The sequence below is a fragment of the Ochotona princeps genome, chromosome 5 (genome assembly GCF_030435755.1).
Source record: "Ochotona princeps isolate mOchPri1 chromosome 5, mOchPri1.hap1, whole genome shotgun sequence".
Lineage (NCBI taxonomy): Eukaryota > Metazoa > Chordata > Mammalia > Lagomorpha > Ochotonidae > Ochotona > Ochotona princeps.
This window is the reverse complement of record NC_080836.1, coordinates 24,762,471-24,784,483: the sequence shown is the minus strand read 5'-3', so window position 1 is coordinate 24,784,483 and position 22,013 is coordinate 24,762,471. Positions and strand designations below refer to the sequence as shown.

General features: G+C 35.8%; 1 protein-coding gene across 1 annotated transcript in view; it reads left to right on the top strand.

Moving 5' to 3' along the window:
- LRP1B (LDL receptor related protein 1B) overlaps positions 1–22,013 on the top strand; it is a 1,366,825-nt gene that overhangs the window by 1,198,379 nt on the left and 146,433 nt on the right. The window contains exon 69 of the mRNA XM_058664204.1: positions 13,373–13,489. Coding sequence (XP_058520187.1) covers positions 13,373–13,489 — 117 coding nt within the window. The remainder of the gene's footprint in view (positions 1–13,372; positions 13,490–22,013) is intronic.

Genomic DNA, 22,013 nt, shown 5'->3' with positions numbered 1-22,013 from the left:
ACAGCCGGTGCGCGCCGATCCGATGCCGGGAACCTGGAACCTCTTCCGGGTCTCCCACACGGGTGCAGGGTCTCAATGCATTGGGCCGTCCTCGACTGCTTTCCCAGGCCACAAGCAGGGAGCTGGATGGGAAGTGGAGCTGCCGGGATTAGAACTGGCACCCATATGGGATCCCGTGGCCTTCAAGGCGAGGACTTTAACCACTAGGCCACGCTGCCGGGCCCAGTTTTAGACATTTTTAATGTACATACATTTTGATTATAATCCACATGCAATAAGAGGGGGCATTTTGTACTTGAGATATCATGCTGGAGCTAACCTTCAAATTTTGGAGTATCTTGAATTTGAAGATTTTTGGATTAGTGATGTTCCGTCTGTATGTAGATGAGTGAACCGGAAAGTAGGGCTCAACTGAAGTAACCAGGGTACTCACTCGTATTTTTTTCTCTGCCTAGTTGCTGCTACTAGTCACAGGTTAGTCAGTCCTGCAGAAATGCTTGCAACCAGCTTTCTCTGTAGTCATTCGTTTTTGTAGTGATGAAGACACATCATCAGCTGTATGATTTAAGGTTTCAAATTTATTTTTTGGACCCATAAGGCTAGAATATGAGGAATAAATCTGTTTCTTCATTGTTTGTAGTGATTCATCTAGGAATTAAAGGACATGTGGGAGTTCTAAATTAATGGAAGTTTAATGATGATTTATATTCTGCATTGATATATTCTGTTTTCTCTGTGTGTCTGATGCTTATATTAAATATGGATTATATTGGCACCTTTATTTGAATTCTCATATTAAATTCAGCTCAAGTATTTATTGTGTGTATTTCCTTCGTGGTCTGCAGTCCCAGTGATAAATATGATTCCACAACTTATGCAATATTATAAAAGGAGGAAAGCTTGTTAAAAAGTGAATAAAGACATCTAACAGGGAATAGCACTATTAGGATTTTTAAAAGACGTTTGGGAATAAAGCCAAGTGACCATTCATGTACTATAAGCAGATTCTGAAAAGAAGGAAAAAAAATCAATAGCTTGCTGACTATTCAGCCAATGAGAGAGTGATAAGATAAATGCTAATTGATCAATTTGTTGATATGTGGCACCTGACTGAACTGTAAGTCAGGTAAAGGCTATGTTCTATGCTGTTTGATTATGAGAGATACAGAGATAGCAAAACAAAAACACAATAACTTGGCAAGAAATAAAAGCAAGTAGAGGTCTTTTAATGATTCTGACATAGATGTCCCAAAATGTAAAGAATGCCAGATTACAGAGAATGAAACACCACAGTTAAGAAAGAACAATGTTTTCACTGAAAGTTTGCCATGTTGTTCATACCTACCTCAGAGTGTAAATTATGTTCAGATGAGGAGTATCATTTATCTCCCTCTCTGACACAGACCCTTCAGCTTCAGGATTTTACAGTAAAAGCAGTGAATTGCTATGCATCAGATTAGCGATTTTGGGAAACAGACAAATAAAAGAAATTTAAAAACTGCTAAGGAAACATATTTAAACAATGCATTGTATATTCACTACTTGCAATATTCCAAAAAAGAAAATGAGTGTAAATCATATTTGCTATAAAATAAGGAAGAGAATAGGTTCTTACAAATTCTATTGCTGGTTTGAGAGACTTTTCACCAGTCAAGATCTAGAGTGTTTCTGAAAACTGTACATAGATATTCATTTTTTTTTAAGATTTATTCAGTTTATTACAAAGTCAGACATACAGAGAGGAGGAGAGACAAGAGAGGAAGATCTTCCGTCCGATGATTCACTCCCCAAGTGAGCCGCAACGGGCCGGTGCGCGCCGATCCGATGCCGGGAACCTGGAACCTCTTCCGGGTCTCCAACGTGGGTGCAGTGTCCCAATGCATTGGGCCGTCCTCAACTGCTTTCCCAGGCCACAAGCAGGGAGCTGGATGGGAAGTGGAGCTGCCGGGATTAGAACCAGCGCCCATATGGGATCCCGGGGCTTTCAAGGAGAGGACTTTAGCCACTAGGCCACGCCACCAGGCCCAGATATTCATTTTCATACGAAATGACAAGTGATGTTGGGAGGAAGCGAGGGTGAAATATGGAAACTGCATAACATTGATTTTTCAAGGAGCAGCTAATGACTTCTACATACAGATGCCATGCTGTGAGCCTTAACAGATGGTTACTCTGTACCCAAAAGAAAATGAGGTCTTCTAGAAAAAATATACTCCAGCCCCAAGTCTTATTTAGAACCGGAGGAAAGAAGGAGCTGCCATAATTACAGTTCAATTTCATTGTTTTCACAGCTTTATTTACCTCTGTGTTCCTATGACTATGTTTATTATTTGGTAACCAAACATGATGTATGTAACCCAAATATTTTTAAAGTTTACGTTTCCACAGCTAGAAGATGGGGAGTGTTAACTAAAAAAATATTATATTAACAAAAATAGCACAATCACTATACTTAGAACAAGCTAACATATTATTTGTAATTCTCTAGTATGGTTTCATTTTTTTTGAAACTGATAAGCTGAGTTCTCTAACCTCAAGATATAAATTTTTCAAGTCATGTTCTAGTCAGTTGAATAAAACATGTCCAGTTTATAAGTGGCATTTTGTTTTGTAGGTGACAACTAAAATATCAATTAATGCTGAAAATACTATATAATTTCAATTTGCTTATATATATTGATTCATTGAAATAGTAATATTGTAAAGTGTTGATATATAAAAATATATATGCAACAGATAATATTTCACATATTCATTCAAGATTGATTTTTTTTCAATAATGTAACGTATTTGCTTTGACATAGGCCCCAAAGATAACAAGAAAAGAAATTTGTTATCCACAAAAGACATATTTCTAACACATTTTAGCAGTTAAACATTTCTGGTAACACTTTAATAGAAAATGTTTCTTTAGGTTGTTTTCTGCAGAAAAATATGATAGAGAAAATATGCAAACATCTTTTAGTTCACAAGTTAAAATAAAACCTTTTGCACCCCTGAGTAAAATACAGACTTTCAACATTCTGGTATATATTCTGTACTTTGAACCCCATAAGTTGTGGTTAGGATATGTATGAAAATACTGGTTTAACTTTCAAAATTCTTTTTTAAAGTATAGCAAAATTTAAATCTTTGTGTCTAACAGGCGATAAAGGAAATTTGATAATTATGTTGTATGCTTTAGGAGATTCACTGTCCTTGTAAATATTTCAAACATCACTCATGACATTGAAGATATATTATTTTACACATTTTTGAAAGGCAGAATTACAGAGAGGGGAGAAAGTTCCATCCATTGTCTCGCTGTCTAAATGGCTAAAATAGCTGGGCCTCTACCAGCATCTTGGAACTTCCTCCGGGTTTCCCATGTAGGTACATGGTCCCAGACACATGTGTCATTTTCCACTGCCTTCCCAAGTGCCTCAACAGTGAATTGGATTGGAAGTGGAGTAATGGGGTCTCAAACCAATGTCCATATGGTATGCTGTTATCATAGGCCGTGACTTAAAGTGCAAAGTCACAACACATGCCCCTATAGTATACATATTGGCAACAGTTGACCAACACCAATATGTCAATCCAGGTTCTTGTCATCAAAGAACTAAATGGATTTTTAAAAAAAGAACAAAGAAAGAGTATTAAGGTTGTTATTAGGATAGTTTAAATGATTTTTTTCCCTCATTTAATTAACAAGATAGGAGGAGAGAGAGATGGGTTGAGACAAACTTTCCCTCATTGGTTTGCCTTTCAAGTGGTCCCAACATCCATGTGTGGGCCAAGCCGAAACAGGGCATCCATAATGCAATCTGAGTGTCTTGTGCTGGTAGTATGGACACAAATGCTTGAGTCATCACTGCTGCTCTAGGAGTATACATTAGCAGGGAGCAGAGATTAGAAGTGGATCAGGATTCAAAACCAGGAGCTCTGCTGTGGGATACAAAATGCTTCACTTCTGTAAAAACAACCCTAAAAATCATTAGTAGGCATCAGCCACCAGCTGAATGTCAGCAAGTGAACTGAGAAACAGCAGGGGAGCCATGGCGGAACGACTTGATAACTGAATTCCAAATCAGCAATATTGTGAAACATAATAAAATCATTACTGTTTTCAGACACTAGTACTTGTTCTACAACAATAGAAAACCAGAATTATAGTAGCACCATTCAGTAAATATTTCTTTAATTGAAAAAAGATAGGCCCTAAAAACATTATCCATTATTCTATTTCTCCAGAAAGAAAAATCACTGTATTTCTTTTCATTAGATAATCTAAAGAGTATATTGATGATAACATTGTAGGGCAAATCCTCAACTTAGGTCATGTGTTGTTCAAAATCAAATACATTCACCATGGTTCAAGATTCACTAGGGATCACAGTTTTTTCTAATGGCTACATGCTTTGTTTTGCTTTTGATATGTACGATAAGCATATGTAGTATATAAGAATTCTTAGTGATTTGTTCAGTGCCACATGGAATATTAGCAATGCAAAAACTTGAATCTGGGCATTCTGATTCAAGCTGTGATGGTTTTCCATTCCTTCCTGATACATGTAAAATCTTAGGCATATCATTAATTTGATAAGACTGATAAGCATAATAATTCTGTTCATTTAACCAATAAACAAATGAAAACTGGCAACATCAATTGGCAAATAATTGTCATGAGAAAGACAGTTGAGAGGGAGAGAGAGATGCATTGTTTGCAGTTGATTAGTATGAAACATGTAAGTCCTAAATGTCCAAATATTATTTAAAGAGACTGAATATGGAATAGGGTATATTTTTTTCTCCAAACTCCTTGAAATATGAATGCTAAGGTCATTTGATTAAATTAAAATGAACTGTACAGCTTTTAAATGTTCTTTTGGATGACTTTTGCTAACAATAAAATAAGATATAGAATAGTTTCTCCCCCCAGAAAATGCACCTTTTAATCAATTCCTCTAATGTTTCTCTCTACAACCATTAACTCTTCTCTATTACTACTAAATGTATTTGCTCATAAAATTTATAGACTCATATAGTTTACGTTTTTGTGTGGATTTTCATTTGCATGATATTGTCAAATTGTTTTCAGATTTTAATGTATTAAAATTTTAGCATATTTCTATTCTACAATAGGTAGAATTTGTAAAAATAAATCAATTTCGATTATTTTGGTGATTAGTTATGATAAATAAAGCTATTGCTACCATTCTTATACAGACTTCTCATCTTTACAACTAATCTTATTTTTCTTGGATGAATAAATACAGTTGTTTAGTCAAAAAGCAGATACATGCTTATCTTTATAAAAAATAGCAATAGAAAATGTAGATCCTCTTCCATGTCTTGAAAATGTTCTGATCTTATTTATTTGTTTGTTTGTTTATTTTCCATGATATGGTTCCATAGGCACAGGGATTTCCCCTTCCTCTCTCCCTGAACCCCTCAACTGTCTCCCACCTCCAATTTATTACAATAATGTAGTCCTCCAAAAGCAGTATGGACTTTTGATTTGAGAATTCTGCTAGGCATGTAGTAGTATTTCTTTATTGTTTCCCTCTGCACTGACCTGAGGACTAATGTGTTTATTTTTTTATTTTGTTTTCTGCTGAAATGACTTTTTTTAAATGTTTCTTGTTCAAGTGGTTTGCATTTAAACTCTCTATTTAAACCCTTCCCCAGTAAGCTGTGTTATAAGTCTGTTTCTTCTTATTATGTTGTCTATACATTATTTAGATGTTGTCTTTTACAAAGTAAAGCATTTTTAATTCACTTTAAGTCTAATTTACCAAATTTTCTTTTATTGTCAGTGCTTTTAGAAGTCTGCCTGAATAATCCTTTCCTACTCTGGTTATGAAAATGTCCCATATTCTGAAAGTTTTACATTAAATTTATTTTAATCTCAGACTGTTATCATGTCTGATAAAAATGAGGTTGATTATGATTCATGTATGGAGAATTATTAACTCAGGCAGTACTTGTAAATTGAGACTTTGTTTAAAAACTGGTTACATGTATATGCTTGTATTTCTGGGATTATTTAATGGCTATCATCTGACCATCTGTACTGCTATAACTGTATAGTAACTCTTAGAAGCAAATACCGTACTTTCTGTTCTTTATATTTATTTTCATACTTTTTTGGTAATTCTGTAACCTTGAAGTTTTGTTATGTATTTCTTCATAAAAATCATGAGAAATTTTTAATGAATACACTAATTTTATGTTATTTAGGGAAATGGCAATCTTGAGATTTCCAATCAATGTGTAATGTGTGTGATATGAATCTTCATATATTACATGTTATTCACCTCTTTTGGCAACATTTTAGTTTCCTGCAGTTTTGTGAGATACTGTCATAAATTGTTTATTTGACATCATTGTGAATTTTTTAATGCATACATTGCATACTATAAATTAACATATTAATACAGATTTCACCACAAATCATAGATTTTGGTATGATATATTTTCATTTTACATGTTTAAAGAATTTTGCTCTTTCTCTCCTTGAGTTCTTTATTGGTCCAAAGATTGTTAATAAATGATCTGCTTAGTTTCCACATATTTCCATGATTTCCAACATTGAGTCTTGCTCATTTCTAGTTTTGTGACATAATTGTGTTTTTTATACTATCATTATTGCTATTATTATTTATAATTCCATAGGCTCTGGGACCTCCTCTCCTCCCTTCCAAAAGCCCTCCCACTCACCAATTTCCCCTGTATTATTGCCATCGTGTAGCCCTTCACAATCAGTCTGAAGTCCATCATTCTGCTTTTTAAGTGTATCCTAACATTGTTCATTTGAACAATGGCAGAGTCCAGCATCGTATTCTCGAGATATGCTTAACAGCTTCACTGTTTGACTTTTAAATACTTTGAGACTTGTTTTATGGTCTACCATGTAATCTATTAAAGAAAATGTTCAGAGGCTGTTAGAGTCTGCCTTCTACAGCTGCTGAGTAAAAATTTATGTAGATGAGTGTTAGGTTCAGTTAATCCCAGGCACAGATTTATTTTGATGTTTGTTTGTTTGTTTGTTTGTTTAAGATTAGGCCTGTGAAGTTTCTGTTGAGAATTATTTGGTCAAAAAGCTTGGAGTCCTTTTCTGTGTTATTTGCTTCTTTTCTCTTGTGGTTTTGATAAGCCTCTGTTTACCTTTGTCCTTGAGGAACTTGATTATAATATGTCTTGGGAAGACTTGGCTGTGTTAAATCTGAGGAGTGAACTTTGCCATTCTATTATCTGGATAGTAGCTTTTGATGCCTTCTTTTCTGTGTGTTTCATATCATTTATTGAAACATAGTTTAGTGGAAAGTGAAAATGAGTTGAATAGCTATAAAATTAATTAAGATCTTCTAGCGATATGAAGAGTTTGTATAATAACAGCTATCTTTAGAAAAAAGAGAAAAAAATTTCAGTATATTGTGAAATCAGAGTTTATATTAACAAAAATTAGGGCTATGCCATACTCAAGTAAAAAGTGTGATGTTATATACTTTTTGGTTTTATTTTCAGCTCTTCTACTTTCAGGTTTATTTTTCAGCATAACTGTATTTGTTTTTTAAAGAATATTCATTTTTTTAAAGATTTATTTATTTGTATTACAAAGTCAGATATACAGAGAAGAGGAGGAGAGACAGGAAGATCTTCTGTCCAATGACTCACTCCCCAAGTGACCACAACGGCCGATGCTGTGCCAATCCAAAGCCAGGAGCCAGACTTCCTCCAGGTCTCCCACACGGGTGCAGGGTCCCAAGGCTTTGGTCCGTCCTCAACTGCTTTCCCAGGCCACAAGCAGGGAGCTGGATGGGAAGTGGAGCTGCCGGGATTAGAACCAGTGCCCGTATGGAATCCTGGCACATTCAAGGCGAGGACCTTAGCCGCTAGGCCACGGCATCAGGCCCAAGAATGTTCTTAATAGATTAAATGTAGTTTTGAGACAAAGAGCTCTGATAAAACGTTAATATTCCCTGTTCCCTCCTCGCCCCCTTTCCCTTCAGCTCACCCTTCTTCTGTCCTTTCCTCCCTCCTCCTTTCTCCCTGTCCACTCCCCTCCCCTTTCATTCTTCTGTTTTAAAAATGTTTTTAATACAGCTCATTTTTGCTTGCATTATGGTCAAGGGGTTAATGCTTCACAAATAAGACAACAAGTAATAAAAATCCCTAGTTTAGTGGAAATACAAGCAAAGTTCTAAACAATAATGAAGTGAAAGATGTTGATTTCACACACACAATACATTCTAAAAAAGTAACCACAAATCATTACACCTATATTAGTATAGCTTTCTTAACATTGTTTTACAAAGTTATAAAACAAAGACACAAAACTATATTGCAACAGTATTGATAAACATGGTGATTTCTTCTTTTTTTCTTTTCCTTCTTATTCTAAATTTAGCTTTCACATTAAAGATCGAAAATGCGATATTTGTCCTCCTATGTCTGGCCTAGTTAACTCACCATGATATTTCCTTTAGTTGCATCCATTTTGATAACTGAATATACACTTTGTTGTGTATATACATATGCCACCTCTTCTTTTATTCCTTCATTTGATGTGGGGCAACATGGTTAATTTCATATTTTGGTTGTTGTGAACAACGCTGTTATAAATATTGTGGTGTAGATGTCTCTTTGATACAATGTCTTCATTTAGTTTTGGTATATACTGAGTTTGGGAATTAACAGATCATATGGTAAGTCTATTTTTAGTTTTCTAAGAAATCTCCATATTTTTCCACAATGATTATACTAAATTACATTCCTACCATCAGTCAATAAGTATTTGCCTTCCTCCACATTCTCTCCAGAACTAGCTACTCTTTGCATTTTGGATTTTAGTTACTCTGAAAGAGATGAGATAATGTGTTTTTATTTTAGTTTTCCTGATGGCCAGAGACACTGAGTATTTTTTCATGCATTTATTGGCAATTTGTATTTCTTCTTTGTGAGAATTGCAAGTTTATATCATTTATTCATTTCTTATTGGATCGGTGTTGCGGAATGTTTAAATTGCTGATATATTCTGTGTATTACTTGTTTGTCGGGTAGGCAGCTTTCATATATCTTTTCCCATGCTGTTGGTCACCTCTTCATTCTATTAAGCAGTTCTTCTGCAGAAGCTTCTGAGTTTGATACAATCGTATTCATTTATTTGGTTTTATTTCCCTGTGTTTTGCCAGTGTTGTCCTAGAAGTGATTCCCTACACCAAGTCTTAGAGTGTTTCCCTTGTATTTTCTTCCAGCAACTTCAGAGTTCTGGGCCTTAACCTGTAGCCTTTCATCTATCCTAAGCTACTTCTATTTTTATTTTTTTAATTTTATTTAAGAATTTTACTTTTATCGATGCCTTCTGTATCTTGGTAATACCACTTCAAAGTGGAAGTATTTCCTCTTGATTTTGCTTAGTTACTTCTGTCAAGTCTCTTTGTTAAAATGTTAAAACGTTTCTCAGTGTTCTCTTGAATTTTGTTGAGTTTCTGTTGTTAGGTATTTGGAAATCTTCTTTGTTTTTTGGAATTTTCAATTCTTAGATGATCAGATTGATGTCATGGCTACATGGAAGTCCCTGTTGCTTGTTGGAGTATGCTGCTGTCTGCATTGAGATTAGTTTCAGTAATAAGTAATAAGTAAAAGTAAATAAGTAATTAGTTTCACTAATAAGTAATAAGTAAAAGAGGCTTTTAGAAAAAAAATATTTTTTAAAGCTCATGATTCAGTTGCATAGGCTCAGGTATTTCCCTTTCTACCCTCTCCACATTGTTTCCCCCTGTATTGCAACAATAGCATAGTCCAACTACTGTCACTAATCCTTCAGTCTGGTAAAGTAAGCTAATCCGAAAAGGACAAATATGAGTTTGCTCAGATTTAGGGGAACCTTCATGCAAAATACAGGATCAACAGGTATATAGCTTTTAGATATTCTGAGCAGTTTGCTGGCTACGGCTGTGGGCTGTGTTCTGTTTGCTGCTGCATTGGACTCGTTGCCTGATGATGCACCTATCAGCTACCAGTATTGGAGACTGCTCAAGCAACAGCACAGAGCCTGACTGGGCTCTAAAGTACATCCAAAGACTGTGTGTGCAGACATTGGCCTGAGAACTTGAGGACATTAAAGCATACCATGCTGTGTTATACTGTCCTGTTATTGGGATTCAAAGCAATTAATACTGTAATGTTTAACTAAGGGTACAGGACCTATGGAATAGGCAACACCTCCATTAGACCAGCCCTGTGTAGGTTACACATGAGTTTCAATAGCTCCAGATGCCACAATGCTGAAAGTGCATTACCAATCCATAAAGATCTAATGACTCTTCACAGTAAAAGCTCACTGTTATAGCAAGGCCAGAAACTCTATGCACAGTCACTTCCCTGAGGATGGAAGGTGTTAGAATCTATCCAACATCAGACTTTACTAGCCCAGCAGGGTTTTCCAAAATGCAGTCCCTGGGTTCCTTACTGGCTGCTCAAGACTGAAAGAGAGAGATAAAAGCAGACCATACCTCACAGTGTTGGTACTACACTGTTCACCCCTGGATTCCACAGTCCCTGGTACCCACGAAGTCCCAGGAGAGCCTTCGGGCCCACCTGACAGTGGCAGTGGCATACATTAAAATTATTCTGCTAGGAGGTAAGTGTTCTCCCTGAAACCAAATGGCATCTACAGACTCAGTCTCTGAATCCTGGCTGAGTAAGAGGTGCCTTTGGGAATTGCCAGGTGCAGAGTAGTAATCCTACTTTGAGTTCCATAGAATGATCTGAAGTCTTCTCTCCTGGCATCCCACTTTACTGGAGTTTCCTTTTTTTTGCAGGCAGTTGGCAGAAAGTTGGCAGAGTAGCTACTTGGATTTGGCAGAGCTGATTTGTGCACGTTTGTGTGGTGGACTTGACATTGACTGTGTGGAGCTGGAGGAGGGGGGACACTGGCCACTTTTTTTCTGGATTTATCAAATGCTACTTTTCCTGTGACAATAAGATGAGATACTTCGGGCTCCTGGCTGGCTTGCATAGTGCTTGTGAAGGTTACTTGATGTGTGTATAGCTGTTCACACCCATTCCTCTGAGGAGAGCTGTTCTCAGCAGGATCTCAGGCAGTGACCATCTTGGCAGTCTCTTCAAAGGACATTATAAATGCAGAGCAACATTATGCAGCTTATATTTATAATTGTTAACAAGGAATTTCATGAATAAAAAGGAAATGATCTAGAAGAAAAATCTGCATGACTTCACATAAGGCAATTAGATCTTCCCCAGTACAGTTTCAGCATGCCTCAAATAAAAATTTTAGTGGTGATTTCAAATGTAAATCACAGTGGTGAACACTTCTTGTCCAAAAATAGGTGCAGATTTTTCAAACATGAATTATGGAACATCGTTAAATATAGAAATAAAATGCTAAATCTATTTATAAAAAAGCAACTTGAAATTGCCTACTTAATTATAAATATAGTGTCACTTGTGAGAATTATTTGCCTATAGCTGAGGTTCTAATGTTAGATCAGATTGTCTGTATGGCCCAATGGGATTTTTTTTTTTACTTTGTTATAGTCTAGAAATTAAAACAAAATTATTAACAACATATCTAATCCCTAAGGAAGAATAATATTGAAGCATTCATTTTAGATGAATATATTTTATTGGACAAAATGAAAAATTACTCAGTCTTTTCCCCTCAAAATCTTTCATGTTCAGTTGACATTAATTGAATCTCATTCTAAATCATTTCTTGATTAACTAAGGTATACAGAACACTACAATTAACATCTGAAGATTTTCAGCCAAATTTTAAATCTAAAGTTAGAATTAGCATAGATTTAAAAAAAAAAAGATGTATTGCAAATCACATAGCACCCACAAGTTAAGGTCTGAATAATCATTGGTAGACCGGCAGGTAAGAGAGGAAGAGAAGGAAGTCGTGGCAGTATACATTTGTAAAAAACATTAAGAAGTTATCAGGGAATTTTCTTCAATAAAATGTTGGTGGAATTGTAACTGAATGAAATCCATCTCCTGCCACTCAAGAGTTGTGGAAGATTACTGGATTTGCTTGATCTCTTTGGAACTTATTTTCTTCATTTATTTAAGTAAATGCAATGATGCTTCATAAGGATGTTGTGAGAAGACGGACATTATCATGTTTATGAAAATACTTACCAAATGTCTGGGTTGGGTTCTCAGTAGATAGTAGTTTTTAAGTTTCATAATTATACTTACATTTATTTGCTTTCACAATCTTACCTGAGTCTGAATCAGTCTGAACCCAGTATATTTTTGAGGAAATGGTATCAATGATCACCAAGTATCTTACTCTGTTCCTTATTCAATTCACTTCACAAATAGAAAATTGTTAAATTTAATTTAAATGTTAAATTTAATTTAACATTTTATCTGATTGCACATTGTGGTAACAATGAGGACACTACACAATTTGCATAGAAATATGTTAGTCTCTGTGTGAAACAAGTACATCAAATGTAAATGAATGTTAAATTTAAATTTAGCCCCATCCCCAATTATGTGCAAATATTAATTACAAAATCTGAAAACTCTGAAATATTACGCAATTTAAGTCCCATGAATTTTAGGTAAGTGCTATTCCAATTATATAATCTATAAATTCCTGAGTAGTCAAGGACTAGGAGTTATTAAAAACAACCAGGAAGATGAGAGCTTCAGAGTTTGATCAGGAACCACTTACTTTTGTCTCTTCATTACAGGACCAGAGGATAATTTAGGAAGCGCCCATCCTAAGGGGAATGATAGGTTGGATTGTTTTATTTTTAAGTTATTTATTGAAATGCAGAAAGAGAAATAGAGAGGTCTTTGCTCTGCAGGTTCAATCCCTTAATGTCCTCAAATGGCAATGCCGGTCCAGGCTGAAGTCAGGATCTAAAATGTAATCCAGGTCTTTAACACCAGACATTATACAGAGAACCTGTACTTCAGCTGCCTTCCCAGGTGTGTCTCAGTAGGAAGTCAAAGTGGAAACCTGAACTGGAGATCAAACCTAGGCATCCAGATATAACAAATAGGTTCCCCAAGTGTCATCTTACCACTGTGCCAAATGTCTACCCCTGCCATTTGTTTATAATTTCCCTTTTGTGTTGACTAACTGGAGTTGCCTTTGTTTGATGGCCTGATCCATTGCTCTGAAATGCACCTATCATGAAAAGATGACCAAGAACAATCTAAAACAAGAAAAAGGAGAAATTAGACTCGGCATTTGCCTCCAGTGGTTCCTAGGGTTGCTTCTAAGTCCATAACCAAATGAGAGTCTCAAGAAACGTGATCTGCATGGATTTCACCTGGCATAGGATATTGCAAGTGATGTCTTTATGGAAATCAATGATGCAGACTCTGGGTCTTTCCGTTACAGATAAAAAGACTTGTGGGCCTCATGAGTTCCAGTGTAAAAACAACAACTGTATTCCAGACCACTGGCGGTGTGATAGCCAAAATGACTGCAGTGATAATTCAGATGAAGAAAACTGTAGTAAGTAACTCTAGCCTGGTAACTTTGCAAGCTTTGCAACCCATTCAATAAGCAAGATGACAATTTTTAGTTCATGCAAACTATAAATTTGAAACTATGCCGAAGCTCACATTTTCATACATATAATCACGTTTGGACAAGAGTTATGCAGAATAAATTGACCTGAGTCTCAAAGGCTAGATTTATTGAAATGCTTGCCCTGGGAGTTATTTTCTTAGAGTTCTCAGAATTGGTGTGAGAGTGTCATGAGGTTTAATGCGATCCATTAGTATGCAATGAAGGAAGCCCTTGATACAAGTTCACACAATGAGCTGAATGATGTGTAGAAAGCTCAAAACATCTCATTCTTTAATGAATAATATTCATTTCATTTCATTCTGAAATTCTTTTGTACTAAGAATTCACCAAACAACCTCTTTCAGTGAAATATCATTCATTCTCTCTGAAGTGGTGAACAGTATGTGTATCCAGGAGGCTTTTCTGTGAAAAATGCAGTGGCGTTATTATCATCATCTGCCTTCTGCATTTGTATGTGATTCATTTAAAAATGATAATTATCCAAGGATTTTATTGGCTAAAAATTGACAGGAAAAATGTAACAACTTCTCCATAGCTGGCCATTAATTTTAGAATAATTTAATATCAGGTTTATACAATGCTATATAAACAATGAAAGCATCATAACAATATTTAAAGTAAGATAATAAAATTATTTTTTAAGTATTTGTAATCTGCTGCTTCTAAAAAAGATATGGTTAGAATTAATAGCAATAATATCTGGATTCATCCCTGGAATGCAGGGGTGGTTCAACATAAGGAAATCCATCAATGTGATACACCACATCCAAAAACTGAAAAACAAGAATCACATGATAGTATCAATAGACACAGAAAAAGCTTTCGACAAAATCCAGCACAACTTCCTGCTTAAGACCCTAACCACGGTAGGCATAGATGGAAAAATCCACAACATAATCAAAGCAATATATGAAAAACCCAACGCCAGCATCATACTGAATGGAGAAAAACTGGAACCCTTCCCACTGAGATCTGGAACAAGACAGGGATGTCCGCTTTCTCCACTGCTATTCAACATAGTTCTAGAGGTACTCGCTGAGGCCGTAAGACAAGAAAAAGAAATCAAAGGAATCCAAATGGGAAATGAAGAAGTCAAGGTTTCACTATATGCAGATGACATGATTCTTTATATGGAAGAGCCAAGAGGCTCAACACAGAGACTACTAGAACTTATACGAGAGTTCTGTAGAGTGGCAGGGTACAAAATTAATGAACAAAAATCAACAGCCATAGTGTATGCAAACAGCCCCAAGCTGGAAAAAGATCTAACCAGCAAGATAACCATTCAAAACAACAGAGAAAAGCATGAAGTATCTGGGAATAAACCTAACCAAAAATGTAGGAGACCTATTTGAGGAAAACTACAAGCTACTTAAAAAAGAAATTGAACAAGACCTCGAAAGATGGAGTAACATCCCATGCTCCTGGATAGGTAAAATCAATATCATTAAAATGTCTATACTACCAAAAGCAATATATACATTCAACGTCATTCCAATCAAATTGCCAAAAACATTCTTCACGGAACTGGAAACATGATCCAAAGGTTCATCTGGAAACACAAAAAACCACGAATAGCTAGAACTATCCTGAAGAACAGGAAGTTAGCAGGGGGAATCACAGTCCCAGACCTCTGGACATACTATAGGGCAGTGGTTATCAAAACAGCCCGGTACTGGCACAAAGATAGAGAGGAAGATCAATGGAGCAGAATAGAAACACCAGATGGGAACCCACACAGATACAGCCAAATAATCTTTGACAAAAGGACAAACGATAATCCAGGCAAATGGGAAGGTCTGTTCAATAAATGCTGTTGGGACAACTGGTTGATAGCCTGTAGAAACCAAAAGATAGACCCACATCTCTCACCATCCATATGCTAAGATCAAATCTAAATGGATAAAAGATCTAAACCTGCATCCAGAAACCTTCAAACTTTTGGAAGAATTAATAGCAATAATATCTGTTCTTATATACCCCACACTGGATTAAGAGCTTTTATTTTGCAGGGGAAAGAACGCCGTAACATGGAAACATATTATTCAAAGTAAATAATTATTACAGTGAACATTTTAATAAACAACTTGGAAATTTGGCTTTCAAAATATAAAATACTTTCAAATTTCAAAATGGTGTATGTTTGAGAACAAGTGCATGCAATATAAAAACCCCTGAAGCATTATGATTATCGAAAACTCAGACTATGTCATCTTTGTAACTCTCCACATCAGTATCTCCCAAGTGCTCACAATATTTAGAAAGGTAAAGGATAATGGAAAGAATGTCATGGAAAGAGAGCATTTTGGATTCCCTTCATCAGTTATTGTGGAAAAACTTGGGCAGCAGATTCTGAATTTGTTCAATTATTAACAAATATAAGAGAAATGATTCTGTTAAATAATTACATTTGTATAGTGTATTCAGTCTTTATGTACTTTTTGTTCATCTGTATGTTCAAACTAAAATATCAAAATATTACTTCATTTATCTTTTTTTTTTTAAAGATTTTATTATTACTGAAAAGCCAGATATACAGAGAGGAGGAGAGACAGAGAGGAAGATCTTCCATCCGATGATTCACTCCCCAAGTGAGCCGCAACGGGCCGGTACACGCCAAACCGATGCCGGGACCAGGAACCTCTTCCAGGTCTCCCACGCGGGTGCAGGGTCCCAAAGCTTTGGGCCGTCCTCTCCTGCTTTCCCAGGCCACAAGCAGGGAGCTGGATGGGAAGTGGAGCTGCCGGGATTAGAACCGGCGCCCATATGGGATCCCGGGGCTTTCAAGGCGAGGACTTTAGCCACTAGACCACGCCGCCGGGCCCCATTTATCTTTTTGTATAATCAATGTTGACTGACAATGAGATAACTGGGAACAGATATCCTAGGTCTGAAAAATACTGAGAATAATAGAGGATTTCTGAGAAACACTGAAGGCTTCTATCTTGGAGCAACTTTATTCAAGCAACAGTTGAAATTATGTTAGAAGTTAAGCTACTGTTTGTAATGCACATGAAGGGTTACAAAGCATACTTCCAGGTTCACTGGGGCTTCCTAATTGGCTAAGCTTTTGCTGTTCTGACATCCCATATCAACCTTAGGTACAAATGGCAGAAAGAAAGAACATGGACGCTTATTTTTCATGGTGGAAACTCAGTGGTAATTCACTGTAGCCACAGAGCCACAGGAAAAGTTCAGAAAAGAGCTGGAGGCTGTACCTTAGCTCTCTGAAATATCTGTTTTCTTGTGGTTTCCTTTTAGCTTTCATTCACTGTGAGCTTGATACTTAGGACCAGTAATATTAATGAAGTGGTAAAGGAGATAGTAAAGTGAAGAACGAAATATATTTCAGTTGTGACATGGAATATAAGAAGGTATATATGATAAGCTAAGAATAATATGTAAAGCAAAAGTAGCAATATTCTGGCAACATATTAACATGTTGCACATATCACATTTACATGAGAAAAAATCCAGGGTTCTAGATGATTGGGTAGTATTTGAAGATACTCTCATGAATAGGACAGAATGGGAAAATAAGGCACTAGGTATGCTAGCATTTCCACCTTGGAAGAAGTTTAGACAATGAAGATTGAAAATAAAATATAATATACCTCTAAGAACCCTCCAAAATTACTCTTCTAGAAGCCAGGCTCAGTGGAAATGCTGTGACATTAAAGTATTATGAAAATATTTCTAATTCTCCTAGTTTGCTGAAACTTTAATAGGTGTTATTTTATGTGCTCACACACATAAATATGCACCTATATCCAAACATATATATGTATAGTAATGTGTTTAAAAGACTTAAAATGTCCTAAATAGGTGTGTATATAAATTTTTATGCATGTATGTATGTATATGTAGGCATCATATATAGATATTGATAAATACCATATTGTCATTTTTCTAAGTATCAGTGCTTATTTTATGAATTTTAATTCATATTGCAGAGTAACCACTAGATACTAGTATCAACACTAAATGCCTCAGATAATAAATCACATTTACAATATGAAAGATCAATAATAATGTTGTTTAAAGTTACTTTGCACATGTTACTGACTTTGATTTAGTGAATTTTTTAAATTATACCAAATACTTGACCAAATATATGGGAAGAATTAAAATTTCAACTGCGTACCAACTATGCCTTAAACTTATTATCATTTCTGCATTTTCTGTTAACATGGGATAATTACTCTGTTGTCATTACATCATCTACTAACCATTTCCTCCATTACGTATTGATTAGGAATGCCTCAGCCTCAGCAATGCCTCAGCAATGATTTCTGCTCTTAGAAATAGAAAAATATATTTGATATTAGGGTCAGTTTATATTCAGATCAAAATCTTGGATATACTTGAAAATTTTGATCTTCAATAATATCTTTTTAAATATCTTCAAAGATTTTATTTATTTGAAAGGCAGAGTTACTGAGAGAAAGGAAGCCTGAGAAAGACAGAATCCTCCACCCACTGTTTCAGTCCATAAATAGTCACAGTTCCATCTGGGTCTTCTACTTGACTGACAAAAATCCAGGGTATATAGACCATCTTCCACTGCTTTCCCAGGTACGTGATCAGGGAGCTGGATCACTAGTGGAGCAGCCAGGACTCAAACAGCCTTCTTAGGAAATTCTGGGCTGAAAGCATTTGCTTAACTAGCTATACCATAATGCTGACCTCCTTTCAAACATTCCTTAAAAGTTTGACATATAAAATTTCACACATTTGGGGGGGTATTATCTAATGTTTCAGCTTATGTATACTTTCTCTATCGTAAGAATAAAACTTTTTACCTCGGTGTAAGTATATACTAGGTAATAGAATTGAAAGTAAATAATTTCTTATTTGCATTATTGAGAAGTAACTGTCAATGCGATATATTTAAAAACACTAAGTAATTTGGTCAACTAGTGTAAGGTTTAAATTAGACTAGTTGGGTTTTTTTTCAACCTGGTTGGAAATTCTGGTACTTCCATAATGAGTTCTTATCAGATATTTTTATGATGTCAGTTTTATTAATTATGTTCTAAAAATGCTCAGATGCTAACATCCACATTCATATAACTTGAACTGCTCAAGAAAGGTCTGTGATTAAAAAAAAAAAAATCAGCCAAGACACTGGTGTGGCAGTCTTTCTGTTTTGCCATTAATCCAGGGACTTTAAAAGTTACTCTTATTTTCTGAATTTTAGTCCTCCCATTATGTGCAAGAGGTCTCTTAAATACCTAAGTTGCATGTTTTCCTTTGGTAGTAAACAGGCTGAGTGGTCTGGGTGAGGCCCCTAGATTACTCTTATTATAAAATCCAGAATGACCTTCCAAAACCTGGAGCACCGGTCCTATAAAAGTTCCTGGAATGGCAGCCTGACAGGACTGCATGAGGTTTATAGGACACATGCCTGGGGTTCCCTTTTTCCTCTTGGTTCAATGATAGAGGTATTAATGAGATAAAATGAGCTCAAGGGCTATATGTTAGAAATACCACGGGTGAGGGAGGAACTAGGACATTCAAGCTTTCTTTGAAGACAGGTTAGCTTCATGTTGTGCAGTTACTTCATTGTTGTACAGTTACTTCATTGTTGTACAGTTACTTCATTGTTGTTTTTCAGAAAATTAGCCATCATGCACATCTGAATACCATTTATTTACTTTATAAGAATAAATGTAATATAAGCAATAAGAAGAAATAAATCTCCTGAGGACTTTCATAATTATCTTGGGAAAAAATTTTTGAGCTGTTAAGTGCAGCCAAGTATGACATATATAGTTTATGGCAAAAAAAAAGATTGGTTACCTGATTTGTTGTTGGTATATGTAATATGTACAAGCATAAATACAGTATTTCTTTTTGAGATATAGATCTGTTGACATTTGGGGTCCAGCATGATGGTTCAATGGCTAAAAACCCTCACCTTTCAACTGCTGGGATCCCATATGGGAGCTGGTTCCTGTCTCAGCTGTTCCTCTTCCCATCCTGCTCCCTGTTTATGGCTTAGGAAAGCAATAGAATATGATCCCCAGCCTTAGGACCCTGCATCCAGTTGGGAGACGCACAGAAGTTTCCTGACTTTAGATTCACTCAGCTCTAGTCATTGCAGCCATTTGGGGAGTGAAGCAGGTGATGACAAATCTTTCTCTCTGTTTCTGCTTCTCTCTTTGAATCTGAACTGCCTTTCCAATAAAACTAAGTAAATCTTTAAATCAGAAAAAGAAAAGAAAAATGATTTGTTGGTATTTTTATAAAAATTCACTGAAAAGCTTCTCGCAGAAAATCAGTAAATCAGTTAGGCTCCCCACAGCATAATATACAACAGCATAATTAGTTATATTAGAGTAAAATCAGGTTAAACATGTGTTGTATGGCAATGTTGGGCAAATATTGTGACTACCAGCTGTTTGACTTTTGCGAACTTGTTTCAGGGGCAATTTTGAACCCACCACGTTACAAAGTATGTTGAGGCCTTAGCTCTCCAGGCTATGATGAATGCCCTTGTATTTAAATAGGGTAAAATCAAATTTAAAAAAAAACTTCTATTTATGTAACTTATGATTATACACAATTAAGTATTTCCTTTGCTCTTCTTAAGCATCTAAATGAATACGTTTTAAGTTTTCTTTCTCTTTTTCTCTCGTTCTCTCTCTCTCCTGCTATTCTTTCAATGAAAACCTTTTTGGTTGATATTTTTCATTGCTAGATAAATTGAACATAATTCATCATAATTTTATTTCCCTACGAGTAAAATTACATGTTTCTTCAAACAGGAGGGTAAAATCTCTTTGGTATGGGATGCTGATAAGAGCAAAAGAGCTATTTCTTTCTTTTTTGTTGAGGAAAACAGGCCTTTCTGACCGTGTACCTTAGAAAAGCAACTTGGAGTCTCAGGGCTATCACACTCATCTCTGTAATGAAGATGACAAAACGGAAACTTATTGCTTTATCAAATGTATGAGCTGCAATAATGTAACCAAGAGTTAAAAAAGCAATGCTTGTATCAGATTGCGTTGGCTCAAGTGCAACATCAGCTGTTCTATATGCTGAATGACTGAGACTATGTTCCCTGTGTTTCTGTGCCTTGGTTTACTCATCTAAAATGCAAATGGCATATTCCCTATAGAGTGCTTGTATCACTTCATGAATGACTGAAGTCCTGCACATGAATTACACCTACTTCTTAACAAGAAATAATCAGCAGCTGATAATCATTAGGAATGTTATCAACATTAATATTTACATTAATTTTTAAGAGTAAAGCACAGTGTATGTGGATAGAAATGGCATGACCTGTTATTGTTCGAGGAAGAACCCCGATGTAATTTCCCACTCTACAGTATACATTGTCTTATTCATAGTCTGAAAGTCATATTTTAAAGTCATCGAGCAGAACAAATTCTGTGGAGTGGCTCTTATACAAACATTTAGGAGCCTACGTGATGCAAGGCAGAATAACACCTAATCCTAGATACTTAGTTATTATGTACAGTAATATGAAAATTCAGAGTGAGTTATTCACAAATTCTCTACAGAAAATTTAGTTTCATATGAATGTTCCTTAAATGTAATATCTGTTTCTTATTCCTCCATAATTTGCATAAACAAATTACCACATAAGTTGTAAGTGATGATTGGTAAAACAGAAAAGAGACAGTCTTTATCATCAAAGTGTCATGCAGGTTTACAGCACAAGAGCTAAGCAGGTTGTGATCTTCAAGAATTACACTGATGACTTGCAGGGATAAATTTCTGTAACCCTACTGCATTATCAAAACAAAGCATGTTGCACAAAAGAGTTAAACCAAGCCTTAAGTGATTGTATTTGGCTTATTTCCTGTGTGGAAAACAGCAAAGCATGATTAAATCAATAACTGGAACATTATCTGGATCGGGAAGTAAATGATATAGGGCATAAGCAAACAATCACATAAGCAAATAAACAGTTTTCAGAGATAACAGCCTCCTTCTAAAAGTAAGGTTAATTTGTTTTTATTCAACTGAAGTGGGGAGAAACAGAAAAAGCCTAGTGTGAGCATGGGGGCTAGAAAAAGATAGAGAATGAGAGTTCTCCTGTTCATGGATTCACCCCCTAATCATTGTAATAGCAACTGCTAGCTGGGACCATGTCTAAATCGGGAGATAGAAACTTCTTTGGGGTCTTCCCAAAGACGGACCAGAACTCACATAAGTAAGTCATTATCTACTACCTTCCAGGGTGACCATTACCAGAAAGGTAGATTAGAAATAGAAGTGGGAATGGAACTCAAGCATGCTGCCATGAAATATGGCCATTTTAAGAAGCAGCTGAAGCTGCTGTGCCAAAACGCCTGTCCGGAATGTCTTCCTGCTGGCTTTCAAGTCGTTACTCACGCAGTGGGTTCCAGTGGTAGCCTTCTGAATTCTCATTCTATAAATTTTGGATTTTTTGAGGACAAAATTGAGTAAT